This window comes from Pleurodeles waltl, chromosome 3_1 (assembly GCF_031143425.1).
Source record: "Pleurodeles waltl isolate 20211129_DDA chromosome 3_1, aPleWal1.hap1.20221129, whole genome shotgun sequence".
In the NCBI taxonomy this organism is placed as follows: domain Eukaryota; kingdom Metazoa; phylum Chordata; class Amphibia; order Caudata; family Salamandridae; genus Pleurodeles; species Pleurodeles waltl.
Genome location: NC_090440.1, coordinates 261990899 through 262009124, shown reverse-complemented (window position 1 = coordinate 262009124; position 18226 = coordinate 261990899). Strand labels below are relative to the sequence as shown.

The window sequence follows — 18226 nt, the reverse complement described above, 5'->3', positions numbered from 1 at the left end:
TAAATATAATACTTTTAGTCACATTATGTACATACATACTTACTCCATTGCATGGGCATTATTACTATATACACAACTCCTACCTCACCCTCTGCGGGGAAAACAATCTAAGATGGAGTCGACGCCCATGCGCAATGGAGCCGAAATGGGAGGAGTCCCTCGATCTCGTGACTCAAAGACTTCTTCGAAGAAAAACAACTTGTAACACTCCGAGCCCAACACTAGATGGCGGGATATGCACAGCATGTGAATCTGCAGCGTCTCATGCCACGAACAGATGTACACTGGGTAAGTGACATTTTCCATATATATATATATATATATATATATACACACTTATATTCTACTGGCGGTTGCCGGTAGTTATAGTTAGGACGTAGTTTCCACAGAAAATGCATTTTTTGACTTTCCTATATCTTTGCCACAGTTTGACATACCAAGACCTCCGTAAAAGGCGGGGTTTTGTGCTGAGTTAAAAGCCACATGGTGTCACTTACCGGCCACAATAAAGGATGTAAGTCTGGAAGTCAGGGAATGGAACAACCCCTGGAGAATCTGTTAAGGATAGTTCACCTGAACTTATAAATATCGAGGGAGGTACATCATTTTAAAGAGTGCAATGTGCCATATGGGGTTAAGACGTATTCAGATCCATCTGCGCAGGTCATGGTTCAGGGGCATAGCCAAGGGTTTGAAAGTTATAGGTCCAGGCCAAGCCTGGGAGGCAGGATATATAGATCCCCTGGTATATAAATGATTTCTGCCTGAGAAGTATGTCAGGGCACCAGTGTTGCCCTGCAGTATCCTCGGTCACTTCCACTAGTAAGGATTTACGGCATTAACCTGGAGACCATATGCTAAATGTTAATTATCAATGTTTGTATGCCCTGCCCCATACCCAGCTCACTCACTCACCTCCACTTAGGAACTCTGTTAGTCTAGTGATGCTGTGAGCTAATAATCTTGTTTTTAATTGCTTTGTAACCTTATTATGCCTCTGTTAGTATTCACACACTAAATCTTTGAATCAGTCATGACAACTTCTATTTAGAATGTGTATTGGTTAGCACTATACATAAAGCAGTGTTCAATCCAGTAGCTATTTAATGTTTAGAAACCGCAGACTTGTGGTAGTAATGTGTATGATGTATTGCAGGAAACTCTAAAAGCATCAGATAAAACATCTACGGTAGCAACGTTGTTCTGACAAAACATAGGTAAAATTACATTTCTGTGGTTTAAATTTATTACCGCAAAATAAATTACAAATAAGTAAATAAAGTGAGATGTAGGGTCCTCAAAACAGATGGTAAAATGCAGACAGATGTTTAAAAACTCTTTACATACAATCTGTCAACAGACAACTTTTTGACCTCACCTGCATCGTAACCATTTATTACGTTCAATGGAGTTTATATACCAATTACATTCATTGCCTTTCTAAAGCAACGTCCACAAACAACTAACAATCCAGGGGAGAGCGAACAAACATGTTTCCTTTTCCATATTGTACAAGGAACACTCATTGTTAGGTTGTTAGCTATTTAACATGGACACAAAGTGGATGTGATGTGAATGAAACCTCTGACACATCATCTGGTACATATACAGTATGCGGTATTACACTGGAGCTGCAAAGCAATGTATCTATCTGCCAAAGAGGAAACGTTTGTTTTTTAGAGTGTTTAAACGAGGTTGTATATTCAGATTTTGTTGAAAGAGGAGTGTAATTAGTTGGAAATGTTGATTATGATCAATACTGAACAACTGGTATCTATATGTTTTTCCTGCAATGTTAAATATTGAATTATATTTAAGCCGGTGGCAAATATGAACATGGCTGAGGCCATAGAGTAAGGGGGGTGTTTGAAGCAAGCTGTGCTCTAAGGCTGCTGGGAGGAGCAATCCATGTAGTATTTAGTGAAAAGTGCATAGTACTGTCTGTTTTTGTAATTTCTGTGTGGCATCTATAGTAGAAAATGCAGCTTGTGAGATACTGACTTGTAGAAAATATTAATTACAGGATGCTAAATACTGTACAATTTAGCAACGTTGAATTAATTTTCAGTGGTAATTAGTAAAGGTGGTGTTTCTTCTTTTTTTTTTTTTCTGGATTGTTGAATGAAATCAGAAAAGGGCCTGCAAACAAATGATAGATTTACAGTCATGGTATATTTTCTTTAAATCTGATTTCTTCAGGGACAGTGGAGACATCAAGTTTCTAACAAAGGGAGACAACAATGCTGTTGATGACAGAGGGCTGTACAAACAAGGACAGCATTGGTTGGAGAAAAAAGATGTAGTTGGACGAGCAAGAGGGTAAGCGAAAACGGTACTTAATTTCTCAAAACAATAAGTGTCTGTTCCCAAAATATGTTAGAAAGCTATGGCAACAGGAGTCCCAGTTTTCCTTTAGCAGCAACAGCCACTGCCATCCCATACTAATACATATAAAAAGGTATTAATTCAGTTCAGTGTTTTGCGTTTTGGGCTGCTCCTGATGCCTGCACCTGATGCCTGCACCTGTCCACCAGTTACAGCACAACAAAATGTGTATCTGTGAACATATTTCCTCTCCACCAGTTATTCAACCCCATCACACTTGTGTCTGCTTTTCCTTATATAGAAAGCTCTTTTTGCCACAGTTTGACGAATCATCGCAAAACTTTCTTTAAAAAAAAAAAGGTTCATCCACCTCAGCTCCTTTCTGGAATGTTTTTTTGGGGAGGAACCATTAAGTGAGGGCAGAGAAAACAAACGTTTGCAATGTAATAGGTCTTGTATGTGCTCAAGCTAGAGCTATTAGCTTTGTTAATTCCTAACTGTACTTTTATTGCCACTTAAATTGAAAACGAAAAGTAAAACAGTTGACATAAGTTAGCCGATTCAAAGTGCCACGGCTGCCATGAACGCAAAGGAGAGACACAAAAATAAAAAGAAGTTCGCTTGCAGTCAGACTATTGGCAAACATGCAGTTATCCATTTAACATTCATTGTCCAAGGTGGTAGAAAATCACCCCTAGGTGGGACAAATGTAAAGCATTTACCAAAGATGATAAAGGATTTTTGAAAGGCAAACCCATAAACCAGTGATAGCGATGGACGTCAAAAGCCCACAGATGCATCACACCGGGTCAAAGCTCTTGCGCGCTCGACCTAAAAAGGTGGAGTCTCAAAACCAAATGTTCCCATGGGTTTTCTATAGACTTTTTTTATACACCGGTACTGCGAAAACTGCTGAATGGAATTACAGTTGGAAAGGGGGCTTTTATGGTGTTCTTCCTTGGGCCATCTTTCCCCTGCCTGCGAAGGCAAAGCTCTTGTTAGCTGTCTGCAGCATAAGGGAAAATGTTGATGGCAGCCATTTCAGGACTCAAAGACTTTGTGCCATGTCATGAAAGTGGGAATACACTGCAAATATAGACTTGTGAGGGGGGAATCTAAGAGGGAACCACCCCTGGGCCCTAAGTATATATATATTTTGGGTGCAAAAGACTCCTGCAAGATTTGCAGGACTCATGCAGAATTGTGAGAAAAAATATTCCATTTAGAAAAACAAAGGCTAAAGTAATGTTCTAGTTAGATTAAATGTTCAGCAACAATGTAAAACTTTTAGTTGTACAACCTCAGAAATTCACCAAAGTAACTATAACTTGTGTTCTAAAGTAACTGTAACTCGTGCCACTACCATCACCTATATTTACTATTGCAAATGTTGCAGTGATATTATTGATGATGTCATGAGTGAGATGAGGGGTAATTAGCAGTTCATTGAAAAGTTTTGTGGAGATTCGTCAAACTGAGGCCAAAGTTATTAGCAACAGAAAAAACTAATTTTCTACTGGAATGCTGACGTAATGTTATTGGGGGGAGGGGAAAAAATATATATATATATATTTGAAAAGATAGATCGAGAGCTAGATAGGTAAACAGACAGATATTGATAGAGTTGATTAGATAGACAGGTAGATAGATAGAAAATTGGAATAAACAGCACAGCTTCAATTAGTAATCTAATAGTTACATAAGTAGAAGCAGAGATATGCAAGTGAACATAGCACCAAAAAGCACAAATCGCCAACTGTGGACATCTGGTCGCGCTCGACAGTGGAAAAAGTCACAAGTTCAGATCAATTGTGATAAAGTCCAGGATGGATACAGGGCCCCAGTTAAGCCTGCTGAACTAGAGTACTTTAATCCTGGCTGCAAAGACTTGGGAAGCCCGAGTCGGGAATGCCTGACACAGTTGAGGCGCCGTGAGGTTCAGGTCGGAGATGGACCACGCAACGTCACTTAAGATGAGGCTGCGTTGCAAAGTCGTTGTGCCCGGAAAGTCCACACAGCAGAGGTTGGGGCTGCTCTGCTCAGCAAAGGAGATGCGTCAGGGCTGCTGAACCCACAAATGGGCTGGCTGTGTACCTTTAGGCCTACTTCCAAGGCCCCAGGAATAGGGTGGCATTGCTTGGCTGGGTAGGAATCACAGATGGCAGAGCTCGGCTGCAACAACCTTGAACCCAGTACCTATCTGTCCCTGAGGCTCTTGTCAGGAGGCCAGCCAACTTTTAAATATGTTTTGTGTCAGTCAAACCTCTGACCTTCTCTTGAGAAATTGTAGGGGTGACTTGTATTATTGATCTGCTAGGCCAATAATGGCAAAAAAATCCCTATGGGCACTTGAGGCATTGTAACCTTATATTGAGGAACTGCTTGCCTGCGAAGCTTACATAGGCCTCCCACCTAGATGCCCAATCTGAGGAGATTTCTGCAAGAAGGGAATGTGCAACGGTGGCCCAGTAGCACTTGCAGTGTTTCTTTAACATCAAGATAAAGACATTTGGCATCTCACATGTCCCTCCTTGGAGATTTGCACAGTTCTTTAGACCGCACTGACGAAATTAGGAGTGCGGGTACAAAAAAATAAAAAAAGGGCATTTGGGTCAAGAAATCAACGGGAAGAAATAAAATGTTAGCATTCTTGTATGAGTCTAATTGGAAGAGCTTAAATTATTGTGGGAATAGTACAAATGAAGGAAGGGATTGAGGCTAATTTATAAATAAGTGGAAAACATGCATATTTTCTGGTGTGTGTTTCAATAACTCATTAATTCTGATGTTTTTTGTGGAGGTGATATGATGCAAAATTATTAAGCAGAGTACAAGAAGTGTGGAAAATGTATAGTATGGGGTTAGATCAATAGAATGTGATCTCCAATTTTGACAAAACAAACAACAATAACAGATCCCCCCCAAAACCGAAGGCATGTGGACACGTTTTTGTGCAACAATGTACAATACACATTGCAGTGACCATATTGGATTCCTGTTTGCAGCAAATGCCCCATAGTCTCTCCGAAAGATTCCACCCTGTTGGCCCGCTGATCCGTTTTCCTTATAGGCTTCCTATCCTCTGTGCGTCGACCCTCCCCTAGCGTTTTACCCATTGCCTTCCCTAGATTCCAGGCATGAACACCACAACTTGTCGAACTTCCGGGGGAACCCTCGAGCCAGATATATCTGTGTCTCCGCCTCGATGCATCAGTCCATTTCTTCTTCCTATTCCCGCCTCGTCTGCAGTGTCTTAGCACCCCAGTGATTCAGGAGGTCTCAATTGGCAACCAGCAGAGCCACTATACTAAAGAGCAGGGCATACCTGTCCATAGACTGCTCCCCCAAATGCCCAGTGCAGTCAACTGGGGTGTACGTCATACGTCATAGCCCAGTATCGCTGACATTTGCTCACCAACCCGTTCCCAGTACACCCTGATCTTCGGATATTCTTACAAGGTGTGAAGAAGGGTGCCCCTCATACACTGACAGCTCAGGCAAAGGTCATCAGTTTCCCAGCCCTTTCAAGACAATTGAGTTCACGTAAAATATACTCTATGTACGATCTTCAACTGATTCAGCTGGAATCCTGCCCCAATTGCCACTTTGCTAGGGTATCTGTAAGCCTGACTCCAGTCATCACCCTCAAGCCTCCCCATGTCTTTCTTCCATTTCTCCCTCAGTGAGTCCAGCAGTGGAAGGCTATTGTATAGTAGGGTAGGATACTGCATGATCCGTTAAGGGGCCCCTATCACTCTATATTCCAGAGGGGATTCCTCTTCTGTGGTACCCTGAAGGGCCCCACAGTTTTCTAGGATGTATTTCATTTGCAGATAGCATTGCCCTGGAGTCCCTGTAAGTTCAAAGTCTATCTGCAGTGCAGCAAGTTATACCAGTGCCCCATCCTTCCAAACATCTCCCAGCTTGGAAGTACCAAGCTGATCCCATTTCCCATTTCTCTCAATTTAGGCAAACCGCTGAGAAGAGTCCCACAGGGGAGTCTCCGCCGACTGTTTACCCCACCATCCCAGTTTCCATGAGGTCCACTTCTAAATAATAACCATTTTCTCCATGGGGAAGGGCAGAGCAAGGCAGGCAGCCCCTTCCCACCGTAGAGTCTCCTCAAATGGTGCTCCGTGGCAATCGTTACCCTTGCAGTGATAGTACCTGCTGATCCGAAAAAGCCTAAAAATTGACCACCTGCTGCTTGGTGGCCCAGTGGTAAAGCTGAGGTTCGGAAGAGCAATGCCCCGATCCACCTGGTATCTTGTCAGCAGGGAGATCCCACAGCAGTCCCTTTGCGGTCCTGTCCACAGTTTGAAAAAAATAAATATCGGAGACTGGGAAGGGTGTGTTTTGCAATACATATAAAAACTTGGTAAATCATTTTGTACACAGCCGCCCACCCCTGAAGAGATGGGGAGCTTTTGCCATCTCCCCACATCACGGTGGTGCACTTTGAGGAACTTGCCAAGTTCTTCTCAAAGAACACATTGCAGTCTGGAGGTCACAAAGATTCCCAGGTATTGGAACCTTTCCGTTGCTGACCAGAACTGGTATTGTAGACTTTGGTCTTGAATCTCCCTTCCCACGGAGAACGCCACAGATTTGTGCCAATTCATCTGGAGTCTCAAATAGAAGCCAAAGGTTTCCAAAGTACACAGGATTCTCGTCAGAGTTTGGCGGGTCTGCCAAATATAAAAGAAAATCACCTGCAATGATATCCTACCACTCCAGGATCCTTTGGAGGCCCCTGATCTTCTCATCCTTTCATACCCAAGCCGCCTCCAGCTCCAAGGCTACTGCGCACAAGAGCGGCAATAGCGGGCATCCCTGCCTGGAGCCCCTGGAGAATGGAAAAATTCCAAGTCTTGACCCAGTCTCCTGCCACCAGATCTTCGTTTAGAAATCATACCGCCGAGAGAAAAGAAGTGCTGAAGCACCTCCAGCATGTATTGCCACTCCAGTGAGTCAAAGGCCTTCTTGGCATCAAGGGCCAGAAGGACCCCCGATTCCTCAAGTCTGGTGCTTTGTGCAAGGCAGCCCATCAGTTGCCTTAAGTTGTGTCGCCATGCCCTGTGTGGTATAAACCAAGATTGATCCGGGTGTACCAAAGAGCCCACCATCTGCATGCAGCAGCTTGACAGTATTTTTGCTATCATCTTTGTCTCCGTGGTAATCTGAGTTATTGGCCTATATGAGGTGCAGTCATCCGGTGGATTGGCCTCCTTATGGATTAGGACCATCACCGCCTCCCTGAGGTCTGGCGGCAGTATACCCTGGGCCCACACCCTAGAAAACATTTTAAGCATCAGTTTCACCACTTCAGACTTTGTACATTTAAAAATTCTGTTGGGAAGCCTTGGGCCATGAATCTTACCTCTGCAGATGTGGGATATAGCTTCCACCACTTCGTCTTCACTGTCTTTCACATCTGATCTTTCCCTCTGGTCAGGACTCAGTTGGCGGGTTGGGAGGTTAGCAATACAGGCCTCCAGGTCCCCTTGATCGTCCATGGTGATTGACTTGCACAACCCCTCGAGATACTCGGCGGAGGCTTGCAAGATCTCCAGGGAGCTCTCTCTGAGTCCCCTCTGAACGTATGCCTGCAACCATCTTTGCCCCTCTTCTATCTTGGCCAGCCAGGCCAGAAACTTCCCTGCCTTTCTATGCCATGCGCCAGCGCCCAAGAAGGCTTATCGACAGTCTCCCTCCAGCTCTACCAATTTCTCCTCTATCAACTGATACTCTTCCCTCTTACCCACTACATGCACTATTAATTGGCACCTAAGAATAGTTTTGTAGGCCTCCCATAAGTCAAACTCTGATTATACAGAGCCTTTGTTTTCCATGAAATACCATTCCATGGCCTTGATCACCAAGCGTCTAGTGGCATCGTGGGTAAGTTCCCATGGGTCCAACTGCCAGGTTCCCCTCAACCCAGGGTGTCCCATCTGAACCACCATGGTATGGGGTGAGTGATCCGAGATCCAACGCTGAAGAAAAGTCATTTGAGAGAATGTACCCATTTGAAAACTGGGCACCAGGAGATAATCAAGTCTTGGCATTAGTATTGGCGTTGTCCCAGGTGTGGTTCCCTCCAAAGGTCTGCAAGTCCTAGGACCACCGTCTTCGTGACCCTGTCTATATACCCCTTTAATGTCAGATTGAGGTCACCCCATATGACCGTCAGCTCATCTGGGGCTTCCTCCACCCATCTGCCCAACCACTCTAAACATTCCGACTGTAGACCAGAGAGGAACTACCATGAGCTCAGTGTCCTTTCAGTACCATAGCCCCACCCGTATATTGCCGCTTGGCACCCATCATCAGTGACCCATGTTACGGACCCCTAACTGGAGGGATCTACGGGCCAGAATCCCTAACTTCCCAGAAACCCCTGTAGAAATCTGCATGTGTCAATTGGACGTACTTCCCACGGCCCAATAACCCAGAGTTGTTGCCCACAAGATGCATCTCCTGTAACAGGGCCACATCGGGATTTCCTCACCTCCCTTCTCTTGAGTTTATCTCCCAAACCATTCATATTTCAGGAGAGGATCTTCAGGGTTAGGCCATTAATAGAGTCCCCTGTCCCCTTGTACTCTCCAAACGACAGCAGATTTAGTATCCATGCCATCAGCCCCATCTGCCAGGAACCATACCTTTTCGCACATGCCATAAAAAACAAACTTGACAGCCGCCCCCCCCCCCCCTCCATCATGTGCTGCGGGCTCAGAACTACACCAGTGCCTGAGATGTCTGTCACCTTGTAATCATGACTAAATCTAAATTTGAGAACAGTCTTGAACTACAGAGTATAGTGTTGTGGGGGTGGTGACCCTCCAGACCATCATTTGACCTCCCCAGTGTGCCTAGGCTTGCACCTTAGTATGCGTGCATGCAGTCGGGCCAGACCCATGACTCAAACCCAGACCTCCAACCTCAAATCAGCAAGTCTGTTGTCATGGGGAGTCATCTCTGGCAAGTCCCTTCCAGCTCCACTCCTTCATGAGTCCTCGGAGCCCTCCCTGGAGTCCTCACTAGACTGTGCGAGCTCCACCCAGTCATTGCTGTTGGAAAGATGGTGGCCATGTTGTAGCTCCACCACCACCTTCACCAGTTCAGTGCCTGCTTGGTCTTTCGTCTGAGACTCCTTCGATCTACGGGGCAGCCCATGTCTTGTTTTTGGTCTCCTCAAGGGAGGCCCGCACTTCCAGAGACATGACAACCCTTCCCTCCGACCATGCCCGTGCCTGTCGCTGTAGTGGGATCAGTTCTGTTCCACAACCCTAAACTTTGCTGGGTAGAGAAGCACATATTTTAAGTTGAGAGTACCTAGCTGTCTTTCTACTATTAGGATAATAACCACCTGGGTGTAGTCCAGAAAGTGGATACCCCCCCAACCACCTCCACTTTCTAGCATCCATGAGTGCGGGCATGTTGTAAGATATCATCCCTATCACAGAAGTTGAGAGGCCTGACCACTCCTGCTCTTGGGATGGCCCCTGGGCGCGGCAGGTCACCTGGAACTCTATGGGTTCTTTCTACCGTAAACAACCTGGAAGCCTTGCCCTTCATGACAAGCCTCTGCGCTAGTTCTTCATATATAGTTCAGTACTGGGACCTTCAGCCCATTCCAGCAGGACGACCACTCCTTCATTGTTAAGGCCAGATTGTCCCTCTGAACCTTCCATCCACTCTGGCAGACTCGCCACTGATTGTTGCCGGGTTTGCAGTTTCTTCTCATGGTCCTCAGCAGTGGGCCGCTGGTCGGTCACCGTGGACTCCAGCTGACCAACATTTTCAACCAACTTCTTGTGGTCTGCTCAGAGAAGCCCCAAGTCAGGCCCCTTGTAGCAGTGTATTCCTCCACTTTGCAGGAGACCTGGAGAGGGAGGTGTGCAGTAGACCCCAGGAAGGGCCCCCACCCCCCCCACCCTGTTTACCAAACCCTGTGGCTCATTGTTTGCCTGTCAGCCTTCCAGACCGCTCAGGCCACCTCATGTCTGGTAGGGAGTTGTCTCTCCCCAGGCGGCGCCCCGGGTCTGCCAGTTCTCCGCTGCATCTCTGCATCCTTGTAGGAAGTTGGCTCTGTATGTGCTCTGGGCCCACCCTCCTGTGCAGGTTTTTGGGGGCCTGTAGAAGACTCTTTACTATTTTTAGTTTTGGTTGTCTCATCACCCTTCCCCTGGGGAGTCTTTGTGACCCCTTTCTTTTGGTCACCCCCTGTTGAAGTCTTGGACACCCTTGTCTTGACCCAATGGTCCGCCTTCTTTCCCAATTCTTGGGGAGAAATTGGTCCTAGGTCTACCAGATGCTGATGCAGTTTATCATTGAAACAATTACTTAACAGGTGTTCTTTCACAAATAAATTGTACAGCCCATCATAATTACTTACACCACTGCCTTGAATCCAACCATCTAGTGTTTTCACTGAGTAGTCAACAAAGTCAACCCAGGTCTGGCTCGAGGATTTTTGAGCCCCCCTGAACCTAATCCTGTACTCCTCAGTGGAGAATCCAAAGCCCTCAATCAGGGTACCCTTCATGAGGTCATAAGATTCTGCATCTTTTCCAGAGAGTGTGAGGAGTCTATCCCTACACTTTCCAGTGAACATTTCCCAAAGGAGAGCACCCCAGTGAGATCTGTTCACTTTTCTGGTTACACAAGCCCTCTCAAAAGCTGTGAACCACTTGGTGATGTCATCACCATCTTCAAATTTTGTCACAATCCCTTTGGGGATTTTTAACATGTCAGGAGAATCTCTGACCCTATTTATATTGCTGCCACCATTGATGGGTCCTAGGCCCATCTCTTGTCTTTCCCTTTCTATGGCTAGGAGCTGTCTCTCTAAAGCCAATCTTTTGGCCATCCTGGCTAACAGGAGGTCATCTTCACTGAGAGCATCCTCGGTGATTTCAGAAATGTGCGACCCTCCTGTGAGGGACTCACTATTTCTGACTAACACAGTTGGAGACAGGACTTGAGGGGTCCTGTTCTCCCTATTTAGGACTGGAGGAGGGACATTGGCCTCCAAGTCACTAATTTCTTCCTCTGTGATGTCATCATCAGAGGGGTTGGCTTTTTCAAACTCTGCCAACAGCTCCTGGAGCTGAATTTTGGTAGGTCTGGAGCCAATGGTTATTTTTTTGATATTACAGAGAGACCTTAGCTCCCTCATCTTAAGATGGAGGTAAGGTGTGGTGTCGAGTTCCACCACATTCATCTCTGTATCAGACATTATTTTGCTAAAAGTTGGAAGACTTTTTAAAGAATCTAACACTGTTTCTAGAATCTAATTTCAAACTTTTAACAAACTTTTTAAACTCTAAAAGACAATGCTAAACAGGGACTTCACACACAAGGCCCTAGCAGGACTTTTAAGAATTTAGAAAAATTTCAAATTGCAAAAATGAATTTCTAATGACAATTTTGGAATTTGTTGTGTGATCAGGTATTGGCTGAGTAGTCCAGCAAATGCAAAGTCTTGTATCCCACCGCTGCCACCAATGTAGGAAGTTGGCTCTGTATGTGCTATTTCAAAGTAAGGAATAGCATGCACAGAGTCCAAGGGTTCCCCTTAGAGGTAAAATAGTGGTAAAAATAGATAATACTAATGCTCTATTTTGTGGTAGTGTGGTCGAGCAGTAGGCTTATCCAAGGAGTAGTGTTAAGCATCTGTTGTACATACACATAGACAATAAATGAGGTACACACACTCAGAGACAAATCCAGCCAATAGGTTTTGTTATAGAAAAATATCTTTTCTTAGTTTATTTTATTCAAATTCTACATGTAATATCTCATTCGAAAGGTATTGCAGGTAAGTACTTTAGGAACTTCAAATCATCAAAATTGCATGTATACTTTTCAAGTTATTCACAAATAGCTGTTTTAAAAGTGGACACTTAGTGCAATTTTCACAGTTCCTAGGGGAGGTAAGTATTTGTTAGGTTAACCAGGTAAGTAAGACACTTACAGGGTTTAGTTCTTGGTCCAAGGTAGCCCACCGTTGGGGGTTCAGAGCAACCCCAAAGTCACCACACCAGCAGCTCAGGGCCGGTCAGGTGCAGAGTTCAAAGTGGTGCCCAAAACACATAGGCTAGAATGGAGAGAAGGGGGTGCCCCGGTTCCGGTCTGCTTGCAGGTAAGTACCCGCGTCTTCGGAGGGCAGACCAGGGGGGTTTTGTAGGGCACCGGGGGGGACACAAGCCCACACAGAAATTTCACCCTCAGCAGCGCGGGGGCGGCCGGGTGCAGTGTAGAAACAAGCGTCGGGTTTGTAATGGAAGTCAATGGGAGATCTAGGGATCTCTTCAGCGCTGCAGGCAGGCAAGGGGGGGGTTCCTCGGGGAAACCTCCACTTGGTCAAGGGAGAGGGACTCCTGGGGGTCACTCCTCCAGTGAAAGTCCGGTCCTTCAGGTCCTGGGGGCTGCGGGTGCAGGGTCTCTCCCAGGTGTCGGGACTTAGGATTCAAAGAGTCGCGGTCAGGGGAAGCCTCGGGATTCCCTCTGCAGGCGGCGCTGTGGGGGCTCAGGGGGGACAGGTTTTTGTACTCAGTCTTAGAGTAGTCCTGGGGTCCCTCCTGAGGTGTTGGATCGCCACCAGCCGAGTCGGGGTCGCCGGGTGCAGTGTTGCAAGTCTCACGCTTCTTGCGGGGAGCTTGCAGGGTTCTTTAAAGCTGCTGGAAACAAAGTTGCAGCTTTTCTTGGAGCAGGTCCGCTGTCCTCGGGAGTTTCTTGTCTTTTCGAAGCAGGGGCAGTCCTCAGAGGATGTCGAGGTCGCTGGTCCCTTTGGAAGGCGTCGCTGGAGCAGGATCTTTGGAAGGCAGGAGACAGGCCGGTGAGTTTCTGGAGCCAAGGCAGTTGTCGTCTTCTGGTCTTCCTCTGCAGGGGTTTTCAGCTAGGCAGTCCTTCTTCTTGTAGTTGCAGGAATCTAATCTTCTAGGGTTCAGGGTAGCCCTTAAATACTAAATTTAAGGGCGTGTTTAGGTCTGGGGGGTTAGTAGCCAATGGCTACTAGCCCTGAGGGTGGGTACACCCTCTTTGTGCCTCCTCCCAAGGGGAGGGGGTCACAATCCTAACCCTATTGGGGGAATCCTCCATCTGCAAGATGGAGGATTTCTAAAAGTTAGAGTCACTTCAGCTCAGGACACCTTAGGGGCTGTCCTGACTGGCCAGTGACTCCTCCTTGTTTTTCTCATTATTTTCTCCGGCCTTGCCGCCAAAAGTGGGGCCTGGCCGGAGGGGGCGGGCAACTCCACTAGCTGGAGTGTCCTGCTGGGTTGGCACAAAGGAGGTGAGCCTTTGAGGCTCACCGCCAGGTGTGACAATTCCTGCCTGGGGGAGGTGTTAGCATCTCCACCCAGTGCAGGCTTTGTTACTGGCCTCAGAGTGACAAAGGCACTCTCCCCATGGGGCCAGCAACATGTCTCGGTTTGTGGCAGGCTGCTAAAACTAGTCAGCCTACACAGATAGTCGGTTAAGTTTCAGGGGGCACCTCTAAGGTGCCCTCTGTGGTGTATTTTACAATAAAATGTACACTGGCATCAGTGTGCATTTATTGTGCTGAGAAGTTTGATACCAAACTTCCCAGTTTTCAGTGTAGCCATTATGGTGCTGTGGAGTTCGTGTTTGACAGACTCCCAGACCATATACTCTTATGGCTACCCTGCACTTACAATGTCTAAGGTTTTGTTTAGACACTGTAGGGGTACCATGCTCATGCACTGGTACCCTCACCTATGGTATAGTGCACCCTGCCTTAGGGCTGTAAGGCCTGCTAGAGGGGTGTCTTACCTATACTGCATAGGCAGTGAGAGGCTGGCATGGCACCCTGAGGGGAGTGCCATGTCGACTTACTCGTTTTGTCCTCACTAGCACACACAAGCTGGCAAGCAGAGTGTCTGTGCTTAGTGAGAGGTCTCCAGGGTGGCATAAGACATGCTGGAGCCCTTAGAGACCTTCCTTGGCATCAGGGCCCTTGGTACTAGAAGTACCAGTTACAAGGGACTTATCTGGATGCCAGGGTCTGCCAATTGTGGATACAAAAGTACAGGTTAGGGAAAGAACACTGGTGCTGGGGCCTGGTTAGCAGGCCTCAGCACACTTTCAATTGTAAACATAGCATCAGCAAAGGCAAAAAGTCAGGGGGCAACCATGCCAAGGAGGCATTTCCTTACACAACCCCCCCCCAAACGAAAGAGGATGAGACTAACCTTTCCCAAGAGAGTCTTCATTTTCTAAGTGGAAGAACCTGGAAAGGCCATCTGCATTGGCATGGGCAGTCCCAGGTCTGTGTTCCACTATAAAGTCAATTCCCTGTAGGGAGATGGACCACCTCAACAGTTTAGGATTTTCACCTTTCATTTGCATCAGCCATTTGAGAGGTCTGTGGTCAGTTTGAACTAGGAAGTGAGTCCCAAAGAGGTATGGTCTCAGCTTCTTCAGGGACCAAACCACAGCAAAGGCCTCCCTCTCAATGGCACTCCAACGCTGCTCCCTGGGGAGTAACCTCCTGCTAATGAAAGCAACAGGCTGGTCAAGGCCATCATCATTTGTTTGGGACAAAACTGCCCCTATCCCATGTTCAGAGGCATCAGTCTGCACAATGAACTGCTTAGAATAATCTGGAGCTTTTAGAACTGGTGCTGAGCACATTGCTTGTTTCAGGGTATCAAAGGCCTGTTGGCATTCCACAGTCCAGTTCACTTTCTTGGGCATTTTCTTGGAGGTGAGTTCAGTGAGGGCTGTCACAATGGATCCATATCCCTTCACAAACCTCCTGTAATACCCAGTCAAGCCAAGGAATGCCCTGACTTGAGTCTGGGTTTTTGGAGCTACCCAGTCCAGAATAGTCTGGATCTTGGGTTGGAGTGGCTGAACTTGGCCTCCACCTACAAGGTGGCCCAAGTAAACCACAGTTCCCTGCCCTATCTGGCATTTGGATGCCTTGATAGAGAGGCCTGCAGATTGCAGAGCCTTCAAAACCTTCTTCAGGTGGACCAGGTGATCCTGCCAGGTGGAGCTAAAGACAGCAATATCATCAAGATAAGCTGTGCTAAAGGACTCCAAGCCAGCAAGGACTTGATTCACCAAACTTTGGAAGGTGGCAGGGGCATTCTTTAAACCAAAGGGCATAACAGTAAACTGATAATGCCCATCAGGTGTGGAGAATGCTGTTTTCTCTTTTGCTCCAGGTGCCATTTTTATTTGCCAGTACCCTGCTGTCAAGTCAAAGGTACTTAAGAATTTGGCAGCACCTAATTTATCTATGAGCTCATCAGCTCTTGGAATTGGATGAGCATCTGTCTTGGTGACAGAATTGAGCCCTCTGTAGTCCACACAAAACCTCATCTCTTTCTTTCCATCTTTGGTGTGAGGTTTGGGGACTAAGACCACTGGGCTAGCCCAGGGGCTGTCAGAGCGCTCAATTACTCCCAATTCCAGCATCTTGTGGACTTCCACCTTGATGCTTTCCTTAACATGGTCAGACTGTCTAAAGATTTTGTTTTTGACAGGCATGCTGTCTCCTGTGTCCACATCATGGGTACACAGGTGTGCCTGACCAGGGGTTAAGGAGAAGAGTTCAGGAAACTGTTGTAGGACTCTCCTACAATCAGCTTGCTGTTGGCCAGAGAGGGTGTCTGAGTAGATCACTCCATCTACTGTGCCATCTTTTGGGTCTGATGACAGAAGATCAGGGAGAGGTTCACTCTCTGCCTCCTGATCCTCATCTGTTACCATCAACAGATTCACATCAGCCCTGTCATGGAAGAGTTTAAGGCGGTTCACATGGATCACCCTCTTGGGGCTCCTGCTTGTGCCCAGGTCCACCAGGTAGGTGACCTGACTCTTCCTTTCTAGCACTGGGTAAGGGCCACTCCATTTGTCCTGGAGTGCCCTGGGAGCCACAGGCTCCAGAACCCAGACTTTCTGCCCTGGTTGGAACTCAACCAGTGCAGCCTTTTGGTCATACCAAAACTTCTGGAGCTGTTGGCTGGCCTCAAGGTTTTTGGTTGCCTTTTCCATGTACTCTGCCATTCTAGAGCGAAGGCCAAGTACATAGTCCACTATGTCTTGTTTAGGCTCATGGAGAGGTCTCTCCCAGCCTTCTTTAACAAGAGCAAGTGGTCCCCTTACAGGATGACCAAACAGAAGTTCAAAGGGTGAGAATCCTACTCCCTTCTGTGGTACCTCTCTGTAAGCGAAAAGCAGACATGGCAAGAGGACATCCCATCTCCTTTTGAGTTTTTCTGGGAGCCCCATGATCATGCCTTTTAATGTCTTGTTGAATCTCTCAACCAAGCCATTAGTTTGTGGATGGTATGGTGTAGTGAATTTATAAGTCACTCCACACTCATTCCACATGTGCTTTAGGTATGCTGACATGAAGTTGGTACCTCTGTCAGACACCACCTCCTTAGGGAAACCCACTCTGGTAAAGATACCAATGAGGGCCTTGGCTACTGCAGGGGCAGTAGTCGACCTAAGGGGAATAGCTTCAGGATACCTGGTAGCATGATCCACTACTACCAGGATATACATATTTCCTGAGGCTGTGGGAGGTTCTAGTGGACCAACTATGTCCACACCCACTCTTTCAAAGGGAACCCCCACCACTGGAAGTGGAATGAGGGGGGCCTTTGGATGCCCACCTGTCTTACCACTGGCTTGACAGGTGGGGCAGGAGAGGCAAAACTCCTTAACCATGTTGGACATATTGGGCCAGTAGAAGTGGTTGACTAACCTCTCCCACGTCTTGGTTTGTCCCAAATGTCCAGCAAGGGGAATGTCATGGGCCAATGTTAGGATGAACTTCCTGAACAGCTGAGGCACTACCACTCTCCTAGTGGCACCAGGTTTGGGGTCTCTGGCCTCAGTGTACAGGAGCCCATCTTCCCAATAGACCCTATGTGTTCCATTTTTCTTGCCTTTGGACTCTTCAGCAGCTTGCTGCCTAAGGCCTTCAAGAGAGGGACAGGTTTCTTGTCCCTTACACAGCTCCTCCCTTGAGGGTCCCCCTGGGCCTAAGAGCTCAACCTGGTAAGGTTCAAGCTCCAAAGGCTCAGTTCCCTCAGAGGGCAGAACTTCTTCCTGAGAAGAGAGGTTCCCTTTCTTTTGCTGTGTTGCAGTTGGTTTCCCAACTGACTTTCCTGTTCTCTTGGTAGGCTGGGCCATTCTTCCAGACTCCAGCTCTACTTGTTCACCCTGTGCCTTGCACTGTGCTCTTGTTTTCACACACACCAGTTCAGGGATACCCAGCATTGCTGCATGGGTTTTTAGTTCTACCTCAGCCCATGCTGAGGACTCCAGGTCATTTCCAAGCAGACAGTCCACTGGGATATTTGAGGAGACCACCACCTGTTTCAGGCCATTGACCCCTCCCCATTCTAAAGTAACCATTGCCATGGGATGTACTTTTCTCTGATTGTCAGCGTTGGTGACTGTGTAAGTTTTTCCAGTCAGGTATTGGCCAGGGGAAACCAGTTTCTCTGTCACCATGGTGACACTGGCACCTGTATCCCTCAGGCCCTCTATTCTAGTCCAATTAATTAAGAGTTGCTGTCTGTATTTTTGCATGTTAGGCGGCCAGACAGCTAGTGTGGCTAAATCCACCCCACCCTCAGAAACTAGAATAGCTTCAGTGTGGACTCTGATTTGCTCTGGGCACACTGTTGATCCCACTTGGAGACTAGCCATACCAGTGTTACCTGGATGGGAGTTTGGAGTGGAACCTTTCTTGGGACAGGCCTTGTCTCCAGTTTGGTGTCCATGCTGTTTACAGCTATGACACCAGGCCTTTTTGGGATCAAAGTTTTTACCCTTGTACCCATTGTTTTGTGAAGAGGCTCTGGGCCCACCCTCCTGTGCAGGTTTTTGGGGGCCTGTAGAAGAC

The 18226-nt window shown here is 47.0% G+C and overlaps 1 protein-coding gene across 1 annotated transcript in view; it reads left to right on the top strand.

Annotated features, from left to right (window-relative positions):
* The window catches only part of SEC11A (SEC11 homolog A, signal peptidase complex subunit), a 139269-nt gene that overhangs the window by 75179 nt on the left and 45864 nt on the right, over nucleotides 1-18226 (top strand). The window contains exon 4 of the mRNA XM_069222351.1: nucleotides 2200-2319. Within this exon, the coding sequence (XP_069078452.1) occupies nucleotides 2200-2319 (120 nt within the window). The remainder of the gene's footprint in view (nucleotides 1-2199; nucleotides 2320-18226) is intronic.